At 40.1% G+C, this 24,163-nt stretch overlaps 1 protein-coding gene across 1 annotated transcript; it reads left to right on the plus strand.

The window, feature by feature from the left end:
* Positions 1-531: 531 nt before the first annotated feature.
* tomm34 (translocase of outer mitochondrial membrane 34) lies at positions 532-23,619 on the plus strand. The gene is made up of 8 exons (XM_062996737.1): positions 532-958; positions 1,110-1,255; positions 4,474-4,573; positions 5,899-6,051; positions 7,703-7,860; positions 7,962-8,103; positions 18,916-19,042; positions 23,200-23,619. Exons 2-8 carry the CDS (start codon positions 1,126-1,128, stop codon positions 23,299-23,301), a joined length of 912 nt encoding a protein of 303 aa, XP_062852807.1. The 5' UTR covers positions 532-958; positions 1,110-1,125; the 3' UTR covers positions 23,302-23,619.
* The last annotated feature ends 544 nt before the right edge of the window (positions 23,620-24,163 follow it).

The raw sequence follows: 24,163 nt of genomic DNA on the forward strand, positions 1-24,163 counted from the left end.
TCCACTCATACCAGCACAACACACTAACACACCACCACCATGTCAGTGCAGTGCTGAGAATTATCCACCATCTAAATAATACCTGCTCTGTGGTGGTCCTGTGGTGGTCCTGACCATTGAAGAACAGGGTGAAAGCAGGCTAAAAAGGTATGCAGAGAAACAGATGGACTACAGTCAGTGCTTCTATATGATAAGTGGAGCTGATAAAATGGACAGTGAGTGTAGAAACAAGGAGGTGGTTTTAATGTTATGGCTGATCAGTGTATATCTTATGTAAAGCGTCTTTGAGTATCTTGAAAAGCGCTATATAAATAAAATGTATTATTATTATTATTATATACTTGTGAATTTACTAGTCAGTTACTAGTGGTAGTGAAATTAGTAAACTGCAATTTCTGTCTCAATGTGCTACAAAATGTTATTGATGACTAAAAATAAATAGAAAGATGAAACATTTCTACAGTATTAAAAAGATTAAGTTAAGTCGGTTATTAATTACTACATTACACGTCTTGTATGGCAGTTTAAAATAGCAACCTGAGAGCAGCATGGATCTAAACTGAAAGTGAAAAGTGACACCACTTCTTCGCAATGTAAAGAGATGCTGTTTCACATGAGCTAACGCTAGCAGCTCCTTCTAGCATTTTCTTTACCGACCTTTCTCTGACACTCTTACTACGTTAAAGAAAGAAGAAGCAGCTCCTGATGAACAGCAGACTTTACGTTTATGCTAAGTTACAGCCTCGGGTGTCTTAACTGATCTTTAAACGGCTTGGGAAATAATTTGAATTTATTGTTAGCTTCCTGGTTGGTGGAGCTTACTTGAGCATTGAAAATAAAGGCAACGCGCCGTCAGACCGGCTCCTGTGGATTACCTTAGCGCAACGTGCTACAGTTACCGAGCAGTTTATAACGCTCATTTTAACAATTTATTACACACAAGCCAGTGAGTTTTAAGGTAAGAACCCACCACGATATATACACTGAGGTAATGCTTTATACTTAGCTATGTACCGAGCCTTATTTTGTTGTAAATAGAATAAACCAACCTAGCTAAATGTAACAACTGTATTCAGTATCACGCTAATGTTAATCTTGTCTGTGTGTAGTTCATTAGTAAGTATCATGGCTCAGAAGCGGAGAACACAGTCCTGGGCAGAGCTGAAACAAGCCGGTAACCAGTGCTTCAAAACCGGTCAATATGGAGAAGCGATTACTTTGTACACCCAAGCCATCCAGCAGTTAGAAAAGTCCGGTATGGAAATGATTTTCGTTTACTTGACACTGTTTCCATCTGAAGAATAAGTCAAAACCGTCTGAACTCGTTTAAAAGTATTATGTCAAAATAAAGGCCCACTTCATTTTTCCACTATGTACCTGTTTTAATTAAATAGGATCTAAGAAAGCCAATGCAAAACAGTGTTTAAGAATGGTTTGCACAACGTTTTTAGGATGTGTTTACACACCGTAGCAAGTAAACAAATCACGGCTATATATATATATATATATATATATATATATATAAATGTTATGGCTGATCAGTGTATATGTGTATATATATATTACACTGATCAGCCATAACATTAAAACCACCTCCTTGTTTCTACACATACTGTCCATTTAATAAGCTCCACTTACCATATAGAAGTACTTAGTAATTGTAGTTCTACAATTACTGACTGTAGTCCATCTGTTTCTCTGCATGCTTTGTTAGCCCCTTTTCATCCAGCACCAACAGATAAGCGATCGTCTCTGACTTTACATCTACAAGGTGGATCAACTAGGTAGGAGTGTCTAATAGAGTGGACAGTGAGTAGACACGGTATTTAAAAACTCCAGCAGTGCTGCTGTGTCTGATCCACTCATACCAGCACAACACACTAACACACCACCACCATGTCAGTGTCACTGCAGTGCTGATGATTATTCACCACCTAAATAATACCTGCTCTGTGGTGGTCCTGTGGGGGTCCTGACCATTGAAGAACAGGGTTAAAGCAGGCTAAAAATGTATGTAGAGAAACAGATGGACTACAGTCAGTAATTGTAGAACTACAAAGTGCTTCCATATGGTAAGTGGAGCTGATAAAATGGACAGTGAGTGTAGAAACAAGGAGGTGGTTTTAATGTGATGGCTGATCAGTATATATATATATATATATATATATATATATATATATATATATACACAGTGGGGAAAATAAGTATCTGATCCCCTGCTGATTTTGTAAGTTTACCCCCTTACAAAGACTTGAACAGTCTATAATTTTTATGGAAGGTTTATTTTAACAGAGAGAGACAGAATATCAACAAAAAATCCAGAAAAAAAACATTAAATAAAGGTTATAAATTAATTTGTATTTAATTAAGGGAAATAAGTATTTGATCCCCTACCAACCAGCAAGAATTCTGACCCCCACAGACCGGTTATGTGCCCATGAGGCACACAAATTAGTCCTGTCCCTGTATAAAAGACACCTGTCACAGAATCAGTTTCTTCCATTCAAATCTCTCAACCACCATAGGCAAGACCAAAGAGCTATCAAAGGACGTCAGGGACAAGATTGTAGACCTGCACAAGGCTGGAATGGGCTACAAGACCATCAGCAAGAAGCTTGGTGAGAAAGAGACCACTGTTGGTGCGATCATTCGAAAATGGAAGAAATACAAGATCGTAGTCAATCGCCCTCACTCTGGAGCTCCATGCAAGATCTCACCTGGTGGGGTAAGAATGATTCTGAGAAAGGTGAGGTCAGCCCAGAATTACACGGGAGGAGCTTGTCAATGATCTCAAGGGAGCTGTGTTGTGTTGATTGTGTTGATGTCAATTGTGTTGATGTTTGGTGAACGCAGTACCCGGGTCATTGCAGCAGATTTCAATGCAAGACACCCTACGAGACCACCCATCTCCCATGCTACAGTTAGCAAACTGCTTGCCAAGTTTCGTGAAACTGGTTCAGTGTTGGATTTGCCAAAATGTGGACGCATGAAAACTGTCACTAATGAAGAAACATCAGTGGCTGTCCTAGCTTCATTCAGCAAGAGCCCACAGCGTAGCACTCGCCACATGTCATTGGAGAGTGGCATCAGTCGAACATCCCTTCGGCGGATATTAGCTACTCACAAATGGCACCCTTACAAACTCCAGCTGCTGCAGCATCTCAACGAGGATGACCCAGATTGGCGCACTTAATTTGCAGAATGGGCAAAACAAAAATTGGAACAGGACCCTCAGTTTACACAGAACATTTTGTTCAGTGATGAGGCAAACTTTTATGTGAATGGTGAAGTTAACAAAAAAACCACCGCTATTGGTCTGACACTAACCCACATTGGATAGATCCCTCCAAGACTGTTGGAACACAAAAATTGATGGTATGGTGTGGTATATGGGGTACAAAGATAGTGGGGCCATTCTTCATCAATGGAAACCTCAAGGCCACTGGATATTTGAAATTGCTACATGATGATGTGTTTCTTTATGCACTGAAGCTGGCACGTTTCCTGAGTTTTTCCAGCAAGATGGTGCACCACCACATTATGGGTGTCAGGTCCGAGCATTCCTAGATGAACAGTTTCCTGGAAAGTGGATTGTCGTCGTGGGCCAGTTGAATGGCCCCCAAGGTCTCCCGATCTGACCCCCTTAGACTTTTATCTTTGGGGTCATCTGAAGGCAATTGTCTATGCTGTGAAAATACGAGATGTGCAGCACCTGAAACTACGGATACTGGAAGCCTGTGCTAGCATTTCTTCTGCGGTGTTGCTATCAGTGTGTGAAGAGTGGGAGAAGAGGGTTGCATTGACAATCCAACACAATGGGCAGCACTTTGAACACATTTTATAAGTGGTCAGAAACTTGTAAATAACTCATGAAAGAATAAAGTTACGTTAAAACCAAGCACACCATTGTTTTTCTTGTGAAATTCTCAATAAGTTTGACGTGTCACATGACCCTCTTCCCATTGAAAAAACTAAAGTTGGATCCAAAATGGCCGACTTCAAAATGGCCGCCATGGTCACCACCCATCTTGAAAAGTTTTCCCCCTCCCATATACTAATGTGCCACAAACAGGAAGTTAATATCACTAACCATTCCCATTTTATTTAGGTGTATCCATATAAATGGCCCACCCTGTATATATATGTATGTGTGTATATATATATATATATATATATATATATATATATATATATATATATATATATATATATATATATATATATATATACACACACATATATGTATATATATTTATTTATTTATATAAATATAAATATACAGTCTCTTTTTAAATGGTTGTGCGAAACATACCTCAAACAGATAAAAAAAAAATTATGACATTATTTTTTCTAGATTAAGTAGATGGTTAAGTAGTGGTTATAGGTTATATGTTCCTTGTTGAAAGAAAGGAAACTGTTGAAAGCAGTTGTTTCTGCACTATTACTAACCTGATGTATTTATTTTATTCACAGGTCAAAAGAACCAGGAAGATTTAGGTATTTTGTATTCTAACCGGGCAGCCAGTTACTTGAAAGATGGAAATTGCAGTGAATGCATTAAAGACTGTTCAGTGTAAGTTTGCAATTTAGAACTTAAGATAAATGCATAACATAAATATGCAGTATGTGGAATAGTGGCTCTGATAGTTACAAGATGAGCTATAGCACAAAGAGACATGTTATTTAAATATTGTAGTCCAGTGCTTTCAACTGTGGATGCTATGATGTCTGTACAAAAGTGTCAATAAATCCAAAAGACAGTAATTTTCAACATATGTATAGCTAATAAAAATTTAGTTTAGATTCATGTTATATGTCACCGACATGTGGATTATGTAAATGCTCTTTTAATTTCTTGCTTAAATTATTTTTCTTGTTAAGTCCATAAATGTTTGCATTGTTAGCAGTGGAAAAAGCATGCATCCACCCAAAACTTCCATGCGCAGACAGTAACATCATAAAACCTTGAAATAGATTTTTGACACCAACCACCAACAGAACCTTATTATTATGTTTTAGGATTTTAACGTCATGTTTTACACACTTTGGTTACATTCATGACAGAAACTGTAGTTACTCGTTGCACAAGATTCATCAGTTGACAAGTTCAATGTCACACACCGTCATGGACAATTTAGTATCCCCAATTCACCTCACTTGCTTGTTTTTGGACTGTGGGAGGAACCCGGAGCTCCCAGAGGAAACCCACGCAGACATGGGGAGAACATGCAAACTCCACACAGAAAGGATCCGGACCGCCCCATCTGGGAATCGAACCCAGGACCCTTTTGCTGTGAGGTGACAGTGCTACCCACTAAACCACCGTGCCGCCACCAACAGAACCTGAAGGCTGTAGAAAATGAACACGATTAAATCAATGCCATTGTACACTCCAGTCTGCAAGCAAGTTAGCAAATGCAGCATTTGTAAAGGGTAAAATATGAAGGTATTTCAAAACATGCAGAATGCAGAATTGCTATTTTATGATATTCACAGTATAAAATGAAGTGTCATGCACTTGCACTGCTTTAATTAAATTATAATGATTTATACCAAAAGCAAAAATAATAAAGAATGAATAAAAAATAAGATGACTAATACTGAATTCACATATATTAGATGAATGGAGGTGATATTACTATTTTTATTATTATAATATTGTAATGATTTATTTATCATAATTATTATTTAGATGATTATTTTAAGAACAGCTTGTTACAGGTAGCAATAATATTATGGCCACTGCTTTTCTGGTGTGTCCTGTAAACACGGGAAGTATTTACAGGAGTGCTGTGACTGTAAAAATTTCAGAAACCACTTGTACTGACTGTACATTTCATTAAGTTTAAAGTATTAAGCTTACCTTGGCTTATTCCTCACTATTTCTCATTTAAACAGATCTTTGGACCGGGTTCCATTTGGAATTAAATCATTGCTTCGCCGTGCTGCAGCTTATGAGGCTATGGAGAGATACAGACAAGCCTATGTAGACTATAAAACAGCTTTACAGATGGACTGCAATTTACCTGCAGCTCACGATGGAACCAACAGGTAGGTGTTTGTAGTTCGTCATGAGTTATTTATTGGTGGGGCACTTTTTTAATGAATGCAGCTTAGAATCTTTCCTTGTGGAATCTTTCCCAAGAATACAGTAATGTATAAAAGTATTTGCCCCCACTTGATTTCTTCTATTTTTACATATCACATTTAAATGTTTCAGATGTTTCAACTATTTGTAATATAAAATGAAGTTAGCACATGTAAGCACAAGTGTAGCTTTTAAATGGACATTTCATTTATTGAAGATTTATTAAAAACCTATATGACCCACATAAAAAAGTAATCCCCCCTTAATTCTCAAATTTGGTTGTGCCATCCTTGGTAGTAACTGCAATCAAACATTTCTGATAACTTGAAATTAGTCTGGGTAGGAAGGTTAGTCTGCTCGTCTTAAAATTAATGTAATCTTAATGTATTGTAAAATAATTGTAATTTGGCTACATTGGTTGTTTTCGAACATGAACTTCCCGTTTAGGTCCTGTCACAGCATCTTAAGGGGATTCATGTCAGGACTCGGTCACACCACAATCTTAATTTTGTACCATTTACAGGTGAACTTGCTCGTGTTCTTCAGATCATTGTCCAACTGTCCTTGACCTTTAGTCAGGAACAGACGGGCGGACATTCTCCTTCAGAATTTTCTGATAGAGAACAGAATTTACGGGTCAATCAAGTCATCCAGGTCCTGCGAAAGCTAAACAGCCCCAGACCATCATACTACCACCATGTTGGTGACTGTTGGTATAATGTTATTTTAGTGAAATTTAGTGTTAGCTTTACACCATATGTAACGGGACCCATGTATTTTAAAAAGTGCCACCTTTGACACATCAGTCCAAAAATACCCCCAGTCTTGGGGGTAATCTAGATGTTTTTTGGCAAATGGTAGATGTTTTTTGGCAAATTTGTGTTCTTGGTCAGCGGTGGTTTGTGCTATGCAACTCTCCAATAGATGCCATTTTTGCCCAGCATCTTTCTTAATGTGTAATCGTGTACATTGATCTTAACTAGGGCTAGTGAGGTCTGCAGTTCTTTAGATGATTTTCAGGTTTCTTTTGTGACTTCCTGCATGACCCGTTAATGCATTTTTGGCTGACCACTACTGGGAGGGTTCTACTGGGAAGGTTCATTACTGTTGTGAGTTTTCTCCATTTATGTAAAATTGTTCTCAGTGTGCTTTGCTGGAGTATAATAGCTGGTAGATTTCAATTACTTTGTTTCACATCTGTATTTAAATGTCTTAAGAACATGGTATCATGTGCTGCTTTTTAAGACCTTCTTTAACTGGCAGGTTCCCAGTGGTAAATTGAATTAGATTAACTGGTTGGTTTAGTAGCTACGGGGGCAATTACTTTTTCACTTAGTGCTAGGAAGGGCTAAACAGCATTTCTCTTTTAAAAAAGGAACTAATTAAAAATGCATTTTGTGTTTACTTGGATTAAAATTAGTTATTTACTTTAAATAAATAAGCATTAAAAAAAATCACAAAAAAAGTCATTGCAAAATGAAAGCGCACGGTAAACAGCAGCACTGCGACCCAGATCAACCACACAGCAGCATAAAATGCGAAGCATGATTTACCTGTAGTTAATATGCATAAAAAAATCAGAAAATTCATTAAACAATTCTGTTTTTACTTCAGAATGACAAAGGCTCTGACTGACATGGATGGACCATCATGGAGAGAGAAGCTTCCTCCAATCCCAACTGTTCCCATGGCAGTAAAAGAAAAAATTATGCTGGCTGCCAGCCCCAATGCCATTTCTAAGCAAAATGGCATCAAGGAAACCAATACTCAAAGTAAAAAGATGTTTGTTGACAATTAATGTATTTACATAGTTCTAGTATTAATGATTACCAAGTTGACTGATAATCAACCTTTAAACTTCCGTTTATTCCAGTGGCTAGAGATGTTAAAAAAGCTAAACTGCTTAAGGAAGAGGGGAATGCATTTGTAAAGAAAGGAGACCACAAGAAGGCAGTGGAGAAATACACACAGTCTCTCAGTCAAGACCCCAGTGAGGTTACGACCTACACAAACAGGTAAAATGGTATTGTGTATGAAATATAATGTGTACCTGCACAAAAATGTAGAAAATGGAGACCAGATTAAAGCAGTTAATGAAAACATAATAAAAAATATTATGTTTTCATTAACTAGGACTGCCAAACCCTAGGACTGCCAAAAATCTGTGAGAACGGCACTCAGGTGGCACAGCGGTAAAACACGCTAGCACACCAGAGCTGACATTTTGAACTCGTCGGTTCGAAACTCAGCTCGATTGGCGGCTGTTCTCTGTTACTGGACGGGACCTCATAATTAATGCAGTTATGACCTCTGCTGGCTGATTGATTGCGCCTGCACGAGACGAGGGATGAACTCACCTCATGCAGGTGAAAAGATGCAGTCGGCTACTGCACACGTGTCGGAGGGGGCGTGTGTAAGTCTCGGCTCTCCTCAACCAGGGTGGGGTTCAACATTAGTAGAGAGGAAGCATAATGCAATTGGGTAATTGGATATGACTAGATTGGGAAGAAAAACTGTGAGAACTGCATTTACCTTTCAGTTACATTTAATGATTTAGTATTTAAATACATTTCTTCATTTCATTACCATCAACTGCTTCATTCTGGTCATGGTCACAGTCGGTCCGGTTTCACGCAGGAATATACTCTGGCCAGGACTCTAGGGCTGCCACTAACTACTATTTTTCTATCGATTCATCTATAGACTAATCGATTAATCTAACAATTAATTTTTCTTCAAAACATGTAATTCAGAATCGCATTTAAGCTTCTTTTATTTTAACAACACTGTATGGCATAATAATATGGCACAAAACTAAATGTAAACAGGGTTTATGTCCATATATTATTAATCAAAGTGCAACGTGTTTATGGCATTCCGTACACAAAGCAAAGTGCTTAAACTTATAGCAGAAATAAAATGGTTAGAGGTGAGCACGTCTCATTAAGTCCAATGTACAGTAACGACAGAATGAGCCCAGATTCTAACCTACACATTCACTCAAAACTTACTTCACATTCTAAGCGATGTAAACAAAGTGGTAAGTGTTTCACATGAGAAGCTTTTTGCGCTTTGATTGCCGCGGCACCGCAAAAATCATGAGCCCAACGCAGCAAGTGCGCAGCGCGTGTGAATGCGCCCTAACTAAGGAATACGGTATTCCAAGATCTCCACAATTAAGAAGCTTAATGAAGCGATATAGAAGTAAAAATGCGCCGTAACTGAACTCGCTAAGGAATACGGTATTCTAGGATCTTCGCAATTAAGAAGTTGAAACAATATAGACGTGCAACATCGCGCCTGTGCTGCTGTGGTACCATCAAAGCTTTGCACAGTGTACAAACCACATGTTTGTTTTGTGCCAGTTGTTAGTATTTCCAAACTTTTGCTGATTCAGGTCTTGGAAAATGTTTTGCTTTTCTTTGAAAGCTGTCTACAATCGGCCTCTGAGTGCTGCAGACGGCATTTGTTAAGACTGCGCTTAATGCCGCCAACCAGTGACTGGACCAAATACAACTTAGATCATGCACACAGCAAGTAGTGCTGAGGGAAATCATATGAACGGTTATATGAATGGAAATGTTGTAGAAATTAAAAAGGATTATTTATAAGCATAGATTTAAAAAGATGCATCGACTTTAAATATTAACTGCGTCGACGCCATCGACTAGGTCGACCAATCGCTGCAGCCATACAGGACTCCAATCCAGTTGCAATAGCAAGACATAATACACTCACAAATTCTTTCACTCACACTTAGTGGCAATTACATTGATGTATGAGAAAACGGGTAAATCTGGAGGAAACCTATTAGGACACAAAGAAAACATATAAAATGTAAAAGGCAAAAACTTATGACTGTTGGTTAACACATCAATATTTTATTTTTTATTTTTTATTTTTTTTAACTTTATTTTTTATTTTTTATTTTTTTACAAATATGACACTGGAGTAATTTGAATAGTTGAGATTAGATGATGGACAGGAACAAATCTAGTTGCATTTTGAACAAATACAATCAACCATTTAGAATAAAATTGAATGCAGTTGCTACAGTATGTTAGTGTTGGGACAGTGGTAAGTAAAACATAACAATCTATTACTGTAAGAGAATAACCCTATTATTTAGGAATTGCTCTTGAGTGAATTACAAGGGCATGGAAACAGAGGCCAGATCTGAAATATTATATAAATAAAAAGGCAGATTCCTCTTATCAAACAAGTGGAAGTGAACATACAGGTCATTAAACACGATACACTTAACAAGAATGGTAACTTTACACAACCACTGCAAAACGAACACAAAATGTGGTCTGCACTACATCAAGTAGTGTCATCATGCATCATCTCAGCATAAAGCATGAACATAAACACTTCTACTTACCTTATTACTGTTTCGGCCGTGAGCACGCTGTATCGTGGGATACCATGCTCTTCCGTAACAAGGATCTGACCCATCAAACAAAACTTGTGGTCTACAATGCCGTCGTCGCATCCACTCTTCTGTATGGATGTGAAACCTGGACCCTCTGGACCGAGTAGATCGGAAGAAGCTGGAGCAGTTCCACCAACAGAAGCTGCGAGCCATCCTCAACATCAACTGGGATGATTATGTGACCAATAATTCTGTGCTGGAAAGCGCTTCCTCTGTCAGCATTGAAGCATCCATCATGAAACATCAACTCCGGTGGATAGGCCACGTAACTTGCATGTCAGGAGATCGACTCCCACGACGGATCCTGTTTGGTGAACTCACATCGGGGAAGCGACCCCTCGGTGCCCCACTAAAACGCTAGAAAGATCAATTAAAGCGGACCCTAAAATCCACAGTCATTGACGCCAAGACCTGGGAAGCATTGACTCAAGAAAGACCTCTGTGGAGAAGAGCGGTCAAACAAGGAATTACACTATTTGAAGCCAACAGAAGAGCGGATGTGGAACGAGACGACAACGGAGGAAGGAAAGAGCATGGCAACCTTGAGCTTTTACAATCCCTTGTAAAATATGTCCAAGAATGTTTGCTTCAAGAACTGGCCTCACCAGCCAAACACTGACGGAGAACCAAGCATTGCACTGGAGAGCTATCCTCGGACTACGAGGGGATGCCATCATCATCATCATCACAGCTGGTGACATAGGCAGGCTCCCCGTGGGGACCCAGGGTAGAATAGGTCCTCAGCCCCCTCAGGCTGCTCGTAAGAGGCGAGCAAATGAGGCACCTTGTTTGCCGTGAGGTGCGACCCATGTCTGCGGAGGAAGGGATCCTGGTGTTTGAGGGAAGTGGCAGCTATGGCTGCCATGCACCCAACACAGCACTTTGGCCCCGACTTTGCATAGACAGGAGGTTGGAGAGGCCCGTTCCAATCAATTGGCTGGTCAGGACGTGCCCTAGGTTGTATCTCTAGTGAGATCCCTAGAAGGCGCTGGTATAGGGTCAATCAAGTGCCGATACCATCCGGAAGCTCGAGTATATCACCTCTGTATCCTTGGTGTGCAGCCGCTGGAGTTCTGCAGCTCTGTACATCCCCTTGTTGGGCTCCAAGGTGTGTGGGGAGCACGGGTGATGAAAATGAAACCTTTTAAACATGGATACTGAACACACCCCGAAACGAAGATTGACGGATTACGATAACGATCTAGACCTAAAATCAGTCATATGGAAGCCAAAAAACTGGTCGATGACTCTCCTAGTTTTAAGTTTACAAAATCCTTTGCAGCAGTAGTGAAGACTACCCAATCCAGCGCATGTCAGACTACTTTTACTTGGCTAAATCTGATTAACATAGCCAAAAATCTTCCTCCTAAAACAAGAAATTCTGCCGTACAAAGCTTACTGCTACCCCCTCAGGCAGTCCAAGCACTTCAAAAGCTCAAGAGGAAGCAACACCAAGTGACATAAAAATGCAAAAGAAATTAGATAACCCTCAACAACTCCATAAAACAAACCAAAGCCAAGGTTTAAAGAAAACAGACACCCCCAAAGATGTGGAAATGAGAGAGGATCATCAGAGTACACCTCCCAGAAGCAGAAGTAAATCCTGCTTAACCTCAAGTAAATTCAAATGACTATAGAGCCAATCCAAGTTCATATCAATAGAAGCTATGCAAGCTGATGTTATTCTAACCAAACTATCCCCTTTTGCTATTCAAAAAGAAATCATGGGCATAGCAAGAACTGTAAAACTGTAAAAGATGTCAACTTCGATCAGGACAAATTTTGATAGAATGTCAAAAAAAAATACAGGCAGACAACCTCCTCAATATTAAAACATTTACCAACATCAACGTAAAAACATTCCCTCACCCGACACTGAACAGCTGCAAAGGAGTTATTCGCTGCAGGGAATTAGAAGATATGGATGAGGAGGAGATAACCAAAGAGCTGACACCTCAAGATGTGAAAAATGTCAAGCGGATTGTAATCAGAAGGCAAGAAAGAACCATAAAAACAAATATATACATCATAACTTTCAACAGAGCCAATCCCCATGAAAGAGTGGATGATGAACTCTACATCCCAAATCCAATTAGATGTTTTAAATGTCAAAAATACGGCCACGGGTCAGCTACATGTAAAAATACTACAACTTGCTTTAACTGCGGAGAGGAGGGTCATGATATGCCCTGTCTAAAGACTCCTAAATGTAGGAACTGCGAGGGCCCGCATTTGGCATCAAACAAAACTTGCCCGCTGTGGATAAAAGAAAAGGAAATCCAGAAGATCAAATGTACCAAAAAAAAATCAGTCATATGGAAGCCAAAAAACAGGTCGATGACTCTCCTAGTTTTAAGTTTACAAAATCCTTTGCAGCATTAGTGAAGACTACCCAATCCAGCACATGTCAGACTGATTTTACATGGCTAAATAAAGAAAAACCTCAACTACTCAACATAGCCAAAAATCTTCTTCCTTAAACATTCTGCTGTACAAAGCTTACCGCTACCCCCTCAGGCAGCTACAAGCACTTCAAAAGCTCAAGAGGAAGCAACACCAAGTGACATCAAAATGCAAAAGAAATTAGATAACCCTCAACAACTCCATAAAACCAAAGCCAAGGTTTCTCCAACATCTCCTAGAAGCAGAAGTAAATCCCGCTCAACCTCAAGTAAATCCAAATGACAATAGATCCAATCTTACAGTGGAACTGCCGTGGCCTTTGAGCCAACTACAGTGAACTTCAATGACTAGCCATATTACTAAACCTATCTGCAATTTTACTCTTAGAAACACTAACAACACCAGGCATCAATATAATCCTGAAGGACTTTGTCGGCTATCACACCTGTGGGCCAAATATAAACAGATCATCAGGAGGAACATCCATCTACATAAGACGTACCATCCCACACTGCCAAATCCATCTCAATACCACACTTCAGGCAACAGCAATTCAAGCCACAAATATCATTGCAGACATCCCAAGTCTCCCGGAAGTTCCGGGAGTCTCCCGCATATACATAGCGGCTCCCTGATGCCCGCAAGTCAGATAAAATCTCCCTCAAACTCAAACACGCACACACACACACACACGCAGGGACACACACAGGTTTTTGCAACTTGAGATGTCTGTCATTGCAAGAACCATCACAATATGCTCCATCCTCATCCCCCCCAGCATATCTCTCAATCCAACAAGCCTAGATAAGTTAACAGAACAACTTCCTCCTCCATACATACTACTGGGGGACTTTAACAGCCACAATCCAATATGGTGGAGTCAAAACCACAATAGATTTAACACTGTGCCATCCAGAACTCTACCTTGAGTTCTCGTGGAAGGTGTGGAATGACCTGTGTGGCAGTGATCACCTCCCAATAACAATTAGGCCAGTAAAACCACAGCAGACACAAGCTCCTCAGCGATGGAAACTAAACAAAGCTGACTGGCACACCTTTCAAAAACTTTGTCAGGAGAGATTGAGTGCAGAGCTGAATCAAACTACAGACCTGGCAAATGATTTACTGACACCCTAAAAGAAATAGCTGAGGAGACAATACCAAGAACTTCCCCGAAACCGGGGAAAAGATGCAATCCCTGGTACAATGATGAATGCGAGCAGGCCATCAAGGTACGCAAACATGCAGAAAGGACTTTCAACAAACATCCCACCTTAGAAAACCTAAACAACCTAAGAGTCACCAGAGCTACAGCCTGAAGGACAATTAATGCAGCAAAAAACAGAGCTGGAAACTATTTGTTTAACAGTATCACAATAAACACACCATCCAGAAAACTGTGGAACCTTCTACGAAAGATGAAAGGTAAAGAAAGCCTACCACGAATCCAATATCTCTCATTGGTAGACGGGTTAGCTACCAGTAAAAAAGGAATTGCAGAACTACTAGCAGAGACATTTAAAAGGGTTTCAGCTGACAACAACTCCACCCCAGAATTTGCAGTAATATGGGTACGAATGGAAAGTAATAAAATCAACTTCTACTCTGATAACACAGAGGCATACAATCAAGACTTCACCTTAGAAGAACTACAACTTGCCTTACAGAGAGTCCATAACACAGCTACTGGTCCAGATGACATACACTATCAAATGTTGAAACATCTACCCCCAGACTCTATGACACTGCTCTTGAAAGTCTTCAACCAAATATGGCATTCAGGAAAAGTCATACCTGCATGGAAAAAAGCTGTGGTAATTCCTATCTCCAAACCGGGGAAAGACCTAGAGGCCTATAGCACTGACTAGTTGTACAGTAGAGTTACGAACCGTTTACCATACGAACATTTTGGGTTAAAATTCGCGAAACACGTGACGTCACGAAGAATGGTCTCTCTATGGATGGTGTTTTTTTCGGTGATTTCTTTATATTTTGTAAAATTCTATATTACAATGGCCCCAAAGAAGGTGTAGAGAAAGCGTAGTGGTGAGAAAGTGAATCTATTACTATTTGTTGTTGTATAATTACTCCTGCCAGTAGCTGTCACTGTGTATCAGACAGAGGGGGCAGTGAGTGAGAGAGAAGAAGGAAATCAGCTGTGTAAAGTATTCTTTCTTTCATTCAATTACACCTACAAAATACAACACTATTGAAATAAAGAAGGAAATAATAGAGAAATATGAGAGTTATTGTTGTTTCTGGTAGATACATTTTATATAAAAAAAAGAAGTAAATTTATTATGGTGTATAGTACAGCACACGTACTGTACTGAAATGTGATGCGTGTTTTTTATGTACAGCACTACTTTGTATTGTTGTTTATTATTGTTTATTACAGTAATGTCTATTCTATAATTTAAGATTTAAGGGAAATATACTTGTATTTATAACAAAAAAGACAATTTAAGACATTAGAAAGGTAAGGGGGTGGTTTGGCAGGTCTGGCACAGATTCATTCTATTTACATTATTTCTTATAGGAAAAATAGGTGTAACTAACGAACATTTTGACTTAAGAACAGCCCTTTGGAACCAATTACATTCGTAAGTCAAGGGCCTACTGTATCTGCAAAACCATGGAAAGAATGGTTAACAATCGCCCAATGTGGCAACTGGAATGGGACAATATACTAAAATAAGCCCCAAGTGGGTTTCGAAAGGGCATAAGTGCAATAGACAACTTGATCAGACTTCAGACTTTCATTTGAGATGCTTTTTTCAGAAAAGAACATGCAGTAATCGTATTTTTTTTATTTAGAAAAAGCTTATGATACTGCATGGAGGTATGGCATCCTGAAAGACCTTTACCATGCTGGATTCAGAGGCCGCCTACTGAACTTTATAGCTGACTTTCTAACAGATAGACACTTTAGAGTCAGTGTCAATAACTGTCAATCAAACATCCACATACAGCAAATGGGTGTCCCACAGGGGTGCATTCTTTCAGTCACCCTCTTCAATCTTAAAATAAACAGTGTCGCAAAGGAGATACCTTCAAACACTTTCTGCAGTTTGTATGTTGATGACTTATGCATTGGATATCGAGGGAAATACATGAATAACATAGAGCGACAACTCCAACTAACCATCAACCGAATTCATAAGTGGTCAGTCTCCAGTGGATTTAAACTCTCAAAAAACAAAAATACATGTATCCATTTTGTCAGAAACGAGCACTACATCCTGAACCAGAAATCTACCTTGAAGGAAATCCTGGTAGAATCAACTCAATTCCTAGGCCTGACCCTAGACAAAAAACTGTCTTTTATTCCACACATTACAACACTAAAAAAGGAGTACACCAAAAAGATGAACATGATTAAGATCCTGACCAGCACCAAGTGGTGAGCAGATTTTAAATAACTTATCCTTATCTATTTACAGATCTTTGATAAGACCAAAACTAGACTATGGATGTATAATTTATGGATCAGCTAGAAAATCATACTTGAACAGCCTAAATACCACCCACCATCAGGGTATCAGAATGGCTGGCTTTGAGTGCATTCCGAACCTCCCCTGTGCAGAGCTTGTATGTGGAGGCCCAGGAACCCTTACTTAAACATAGACACCTAAAATTAGCACCTCATAGACACCTCAAGTATGCAATCAAACTCAAAAGCAAACCCAAACTATATTTCAACCTTTGAACCTTTTTACCCTACCTTATATGACAGCAACCACCTTTTGTCACTCACATTAAACCTCACCTAAAGGCACTAAACCTGGATCTGGGTAATATAGCCCAAACGCGCATCAGTGACACGCCACCCTGGAAGATCACAAGACCTAACATCATACTGGGTATTGCCCACAACAAAAAAACTCTGAATATCTGAGTAAGAATTCATCTGCATCCGAGAAAAATTCCCAGCTCACCTGCTCACTGACGGCTCTAAAACGACAGACAGAGTGTCAGCAGCGATAACAGCCGGACAATATGCAAAAAAAGTAAACCTGCCACAACACAGCTCAATCTTTACAGCGGAGGCCAATGCCTTGCTAATGGCTCTAAATTTTATAGACATGATACAACAAGAAAAAGCCTTGATATGTACTGACTCAAAGTCCTGTCTGCAAGCACTTACAACCTGCTCACGTCATCACCCGATCCTTATTGATCTTTTGGATAGAAACCACAAGCTCACAGAACACAACTTCGATATAAAATTCTGCTGGATCCCAGGCCACTGTGGAATTCCAGGAAATGAGAAAGCATATCAGTTGGCAAGAAGAGAAACAAGAGAACAGATCATCAACCTCAAACTCCCAACAACAGACACCATACCTCTAGTGAAACAAGATACACTATATTGCCAAAAGTATTCACTCACCCATCCAAATAATTGAATTCAGGTGTTCCAATCACTTCCATGGCCACAGGTGTAAAAAACCAAGCACCTAGGCATGCAGACTGCTTCTACAAACATTAGTGAAAGAATGGGTCGCTCTCAGGAGCTCAGTGAATTCCAGCGTGGTTTCATGATAGGATGCCACCTGTGCAACAAGTCCAGTCGTGAAATTTCCTTGCTACTAAATATTCCACAGTCAACTGTCAGTGGTATTATAACAAAGTGGAAGCGATTGGGAACAACAGCAACTCAGCTACGAAGTGGTAGGCCACGTAAAATGACAGAGCGGGGTCTGTGGATGCTGAGGCACATAGTGCACAGAGGTCGGCAACTTTCTGCAGAGTCAATCGCTACAGACCTCCAAACTTGTTCCAACATGACTGCACACCAGTGCACAAAGCAAAATCCATAAAGACATGCATGAGCGAGTTTGGTGTGGACCCTCAACCCGATAGAACACCTTTGGAATGAATTAGAGCGGAGACTGTGAGCCAGGCCTTCTCGTCCAACATCAGTGTCTGACCTCACAAATATATATATATATATATATATATATAGCAAATGGCAGACAGAATGAAACACATTAACACAGAACAAGCTTTATGAAATATGCCCTGACTTAAAAATCCGCCAGAAATCATACCCAGGAAAACGTAAAGATCAAGTTATCTACTCTAGATGTCGCATTGGACACACCAGACTTACTCATTCCTACTTGATAAAGGGGGAGGATGCCCTGCAATGCGAATCCTGCCAATTACCCATCACGATTAAACACATATAAACTGAGTGCCCTAAATACCAAAGAGAAAGACAAGAATTCTCAATAGCTGGAACAATGAAAGACATTTTAAACCTTGGAAAAACTTTATTATAATCACTAAATTAAGAATACACATATAATATCAGAGACTACCTAACGGATACAAAGCACCCACATAAACAAGAGTAAACACAGTGTTAAAAGATAGATAGATAAGCCGCTCAGGTGGTGCAGCGGTAAAAACACACGGTGCAACCAGAGCTGGTATCTCGAATACATCGTATCGAATCTCAGCTTTGCCTTGCTGGCTGAGGCATGAACAACGATTGGCCTGTTGTTCAGATGGGCGGGACTAAGCCAGATAGGGGTCTCTTTCTGTCAGACTGGTGCAATTATGACCTCTGCTGGCTGATTAGAGGCGCCTACACAGAGATGAGGAAAGAGTGCTCTTAGGGTGTGTCTCTCCATACACAACGCTAGGTGGCACAACACTCGTCAATGTGTGGGTGATAAGATGCATATGGCTTGCTTCCCACGTTTCGGAGGGGGCGTGGGTTAGCTTCGATCTCCTCGGTCAGAGCAGGGATCATGCAGAGGCAGAGAGGAAGCACGATGCAATTGGACACGCTAAAGGGGGAGAAAATGCATAAAAAAAGATAGATAGAGAGATAGAGAGAGATAGAGAGATAGTGACATAAGCAGGCAGGGCGTCTCGGGGTAACCAGAGATGGCCATGAGACCAATGTTTAATGTGAACTTGTTGCCTTAAAAATAGAAAATTTTATTTTATTTTGTTTATTTATCTGTGTGCATAGGGCTTTGTGCTACCTGTCTCTGAAGATGTACCAGGAAGCTGTGCGGGATTGTAATGAGGCCCTTAAGCTGGACCCAGCTAACATTAAAGCACTGTACAGACGAGCACAGGCTTTCAAGGAGCTTAAAGTAAGTACAGAGAAATCTCCAAGCTGTGTTGTTGCAACACTTAAACCCATGTTTAAAATCATCTATATTGCACCTTTGTGGCCCAGGAGTATGTGAACACCTGAATGTTACATCTATATATTGATCATTTCAAACTGTGGATATTAATATGGAGTTGGTATCATGTTGCTGTTTTAACATCCTCTACTCTTCTGCTTTACCACTAGATTTAAGAACATGAGCACAGAAGTTGGAGAATTAGGCTTGGTTGGTGGCTGTTTGTTGTTTATCTCAAAGGTTTTGGATGGGGTTGGGGCTAGAAAGTCAGAACTGTAAAAATGGGTAACTTGGAACTTTAGAACTTAGAACAGTGGTCTTCTCTGACATTATCTTAGGCTGTGGTATTTAGATTTTACTTTATGGGAACTAAAGGACCCAGACCATTTAGCATTTAGGCAGGTAAGACACTAGTCCAGTTTAGTCGACACCTGGCCTTAGGCTTGTGTTTGATTGGTTGGTAATGAAAATTAAATCCATGGGTCTTAAACTGATCAGGTATTGTACTTCCAAAGACGGTCTGGAAAAGGTCCTATGTGTTTATACTTAAGTTCCCTTAGTCTGGACTAACAAGAAAAATTATACATTGTAAAAAAAAATTTCCCCTTTTTTCTCCCACTTTAGCGCATCCCATTTTTACCCGTCAATCAGCCTCTCACTAATGCTGGTCCCTGCTCCTGATTGGGGAGGACGAGGCTTCTCCACCCCCCCACCCCCCCGACACGTGCACAGCAATAGAACATCTTATCACCTACACTTGATGAGTGCAGTGCAGTACAGCGCTGTGTACAAAGAGCCACACCCTCTACCGCACTCCTTTCCCATCTCCGTGCAGGCGCCACCAACCAGCCAGCAGAGGTCGTAATCGCACTAGTCTGAGAGAGAGTCCCCATCCGGCTTAATCCCACCCCTATCTGAACAACAGGCCAATCGTTGTTCATGTGGCTGCTCAGCCTCAGCCGGCACGCAGAGCCGAGATTCGATACAATGTATTCGAGATCTTAGCTCTGGTGAACAGCGTGTGTTTTTACTGCTGTGAAACCTAAGCGGCCCCATTGTTACATTTTAGTCCTGGCCCGCTTAGCGTTCACACTCACAAATTTACAATCTAACCGCATAAATAATGTATTTTGCGAGCCTGTTGTGAGAACAATACACCATGTTAGGCTTAATGAATTTATCGGGATTGTTCAATTCAATTCAACTTTATTGTGATTGTGTATTCCTGGTGGTATTTTTACCATCTGAAAAGATAGCAAGAGGCCGCTGAGGTGGTGCAGCGGTAAAAACACACACTGGAACCAGAGCTGGGATCTCGAAACATTGTGTCGAATCTCAGCTCTGCCTGCTGGCTAGGCTAAGCGGCCACATGAACAACGATTGGCCTGTTGTTCAGATATGGACGGGACTAAGCAAAATGGTGTCTCTCTCTCATGACTGGTGCAATTACGCTGATTACTGCTGATTGATGGCACCTGCACAGAGATGAGAAAAGAGTGCTCTCAGGGTGTGTCTCTCCGTACACAACGCTGAGCTGCACTTCACTCGTCAAAAGTGTAGGTGATAAGATGCATACGGCATGCTGCCCACATGTCGGAGGGGGCGTGGGTTAGCTTCGTTCTCCTCAATCAGAGCAGGGATCGGCATTGGTGGAGAGGAAGCATGATGCAATCGGGCAATTAGACGCGCTAAAAGGGAGAAAAATTGGAGAAAATGCATAAAAAAAAAAAAAAAGAGAAAATATAGCAAGAGGGGGTAAAACTGGATAAAGGAGTCACAACAGCACCAAAACGTCCTGCCCAATGTACTCTTGTGGTATGTTGAATGTCGCATTTTGTGACATTGTGTCATGTGTTTGGTTTAAAAAAAAAAAGGACCGAGATCCCCCCACTCAAGTGCTCTCTACTTATTTAGCATGCATTTAGTGTGCACCAACGTTCACACTTACTGTATTAAACCACACTAACGGAGCAATTGCTGACTAGTATGAACACAAAATGCGTTACAGGCTTTAGCACTTTGCACACCAAGGTTTGTGTTTCCTGCTTGTCTGGCACTGATCTATTGCTTTACCTAGATGTTTGCAATTCACAGTATCAGCACTTGTAGTTGAGCAGGTCATGTTGAATTTCCTTGAATTACCCCCAGTCCTCTGTTTCAGGCCTGCAACACATTCCAAAAAAATTGGGAGAGGGGCAATTTAGTAATGAGGTAGAAAAAAAATAATGATGTGATTCTCCAACAAGTAATTGTAATCCAGGTTTTGTACAAAAGCAGTAGCCATGAATATCTTTTAGGAGCAGCTGGGCAGATGATCTCATGGGCTAGGTATTACTTTGTCAAACCTTTGTCAAGCACGACAGAGTTACATTTACAAATGCCACTTAGAAGTTCACTGTGCAGTCTTATGAAAAGCCTTTTGTTAACCATGTCCAGAAGCGGCGTCAAGTTCTCTGGGCCCTGAGGCATCAGGGATGGACCACCACACAGTTGAAACGTGTATTGTGGTCAGTGTATTGTGAATCAGCATTTCAGATCTTTTTGTAACAAATGGATGCCGTGTGCTCTGGACCCAAAAAGAAAAGGACCATCCAGACTGTTATCAGCAGAAAGTCCAAAAGCCAGGGTTTGTCATGGTATGGGGCGGTGTCAGTGTCCTTTGCAAAGTTAATGCACACTTCTGTGATGGCAGCATAAATGCAGGAAAGTACACTGAGATTTTAGGCATATGCTGCCTTCAAGACGACAACTTTTCCAGGGACGTCCATGCATTTTTCAACAAGACAATGCAAAACCATATGCTGCACACATTAAAAAGGTGTGGCTGCAGAAAAGGGTTTGTGTAGTGAACTGGCACGCCTGCAGTTATGACCTGTCCCCAACACAGAATGTGTGGAGTATTTAAAATGAACAACATCCCCTGTTGCACAGCTTATTACATGTGTGCAGAAAGAACACCTGAAACACTTTACTGATTTGTATTCTTGCTGCCAAACATTTATGTAATGTGTTGCAGGTCTGACATGCAGTGTATATTAACAAATGAAATTATGTTAATCAGAAAAAGCATGAAATATCTTGGGTTCATACTAGGGCTGGCACTGATCCAATACTCTGTATCGGTCTTGGTCCGATATTGGCCCAAATCACTGAATCGGATATCGGAAGAAAAAAACGTGTAATCCGATCCTATACTGTTGCTTAATGTAAATAACACTTAATGTAAATAACACAATGTAAATAAGGCCATTGTTTGTGTGTAAAGCAAATAACACACAAAGATACGTTCCAACAGAGCGCCGTTTATTGCCAGCTCACTCTGCAACTTCCGTAACAAGGTGCATCTTGATGACATCATTAAGATGTGCCACTGATCTACAACTCGTCTGCAGCAGCCATTCAGAAATTAAAACACACTGATCTACTTAAACTTTTAGCATTTTAAACAATCATCTACTACTGCCACATCTAAAAACACTGTTAAACACAATACAAATCACTTTATAAATGATAAACCGCTCACCTGAGATAAATAACCTTGTCCCGGCTTGGAGATATCTCACATCCTCAATGATTAATCCATTAGTGTGAAATAAAACAAACTACACCGTTTCCCGTTTAGCCACAGACGTCCTCTTCAAAATCCAGCAGGGTTTAATAATATGAAAACGTGACAGGACTTTAATGGAAAATCTCAACCAAACTCTGCGTCAATTCTAATTGGTCCATCGTGTTCGATTGACATCCACATCTTTCAGTTGTAGACACTTTGGACGACACACCATAAAGCGAGATGTGTAACATGAATAACAGCTTGAATATAATTGAAACCAAAAATGCTGTTAAATGTTCTGTGTGTAAAAGTTAAAATAAAAACAGCAGTTTTGCAGAAGTGTGATGTTGGAGGTTCTGTATTTATTCCTTTAGAATCTTTGTTTCACAGTCTGATCATTGTTATTTAGATAGCTAGTTTAACCATGGTGCATTGAGACATGTATTATTACTGCTTAGTTGTTTGAGAGGAGAAATGACGGTATCGGATCGGTATCGGTATCGTCGGGGTCCGTCCGAATGTCATTCATGGCAGGTTTTAATCTGTAGATGTTTTATCTCCCCTTTAGGACAAGAAAGCTTGTGTGGCAGATCTCACCAGCTTGCTTAAAATCGAACCTGACAACATGGCCTCATTGAAGCTACTGCAAGACATACAGAAAATGAAATAATCCCTATTTTGTAATGTATTCAGAAGTGCCTACTAAATATGATTCTATCTGCTGCACCAGACATTCTGTATGCTCTTGGAAGATATTTTAGAAGTGACATAAAAAAAAAAGCATAACATGAATACATTATCATGGTCAAAAAGGTGCATGTTTTTTACACTTTACCAACATTTAATCTGCAAATGACAGTCAGGTCTGGTAATAACTGGATGAAACAGTAATTATTAAGGTAGGGGTGTGTTATGTCACTCGTACTGTTGTTTTTTCATTACATTGCAGTGTTGTGTTAACAGGGTTTATATATATGGTTTACTATATAAAGCATCTCTGTTCGAACAATAAATAAATAATGAACTTAGCAAAAAGAATGCTTACAAACTGATGCTTAAAATCTTAAATCCTTATACAGTTTTTACATCCTCTACAGGGAACACTTTCCGCACACTTAAAGGTAAATTGGTGTTTATTTCCTGAATTACATATTACACGAAAGAAAACAACTCATTATCAAAACCTGAAATGTGACCAGGGGTGTTAAAATCATTTTTAAAAAATGCATTTTCTCCCCATTTTCCTCCTGATTTAGCGCACCCAATTTTGTCTTCTGCTGCTACCAGAGATACCAGATTGCACGTCGCCGTACACGCCTCTTCCGACACCTGTACAGCCCTCCTTTTCTTGCCCCTGCTTTCTGCACAGGCGTCTCTTCTGCCAATCAGGGTCCTTACACAGCTTATAAAGACCCACCCACCCACACATAGTCCGTCCCCCACCCTGCAGATACAGTGGCCAATTAGTATCTGCCGCAGGCACTGAGTTTTGAACCGAGAAGTTCAGAAACTCTGTGCTGGTGTGCAAGCGG

Source organism: Trichomycterus rosablanca, chromosome 6 (assembly GCF_030014385.1).
Source record: "Trichomycterus rosablanca isolate fTriRos1 chromosome 6, fTriRos1.hap1, whole genome shotgun sequence".
Taxonomy (NCBI): Eukaryota; Metazoa; Chordata; class Actinopteri; order Siluriformes; family Trichomycteridae; genus Trichomycterus; species Trichomycterus rosablanca.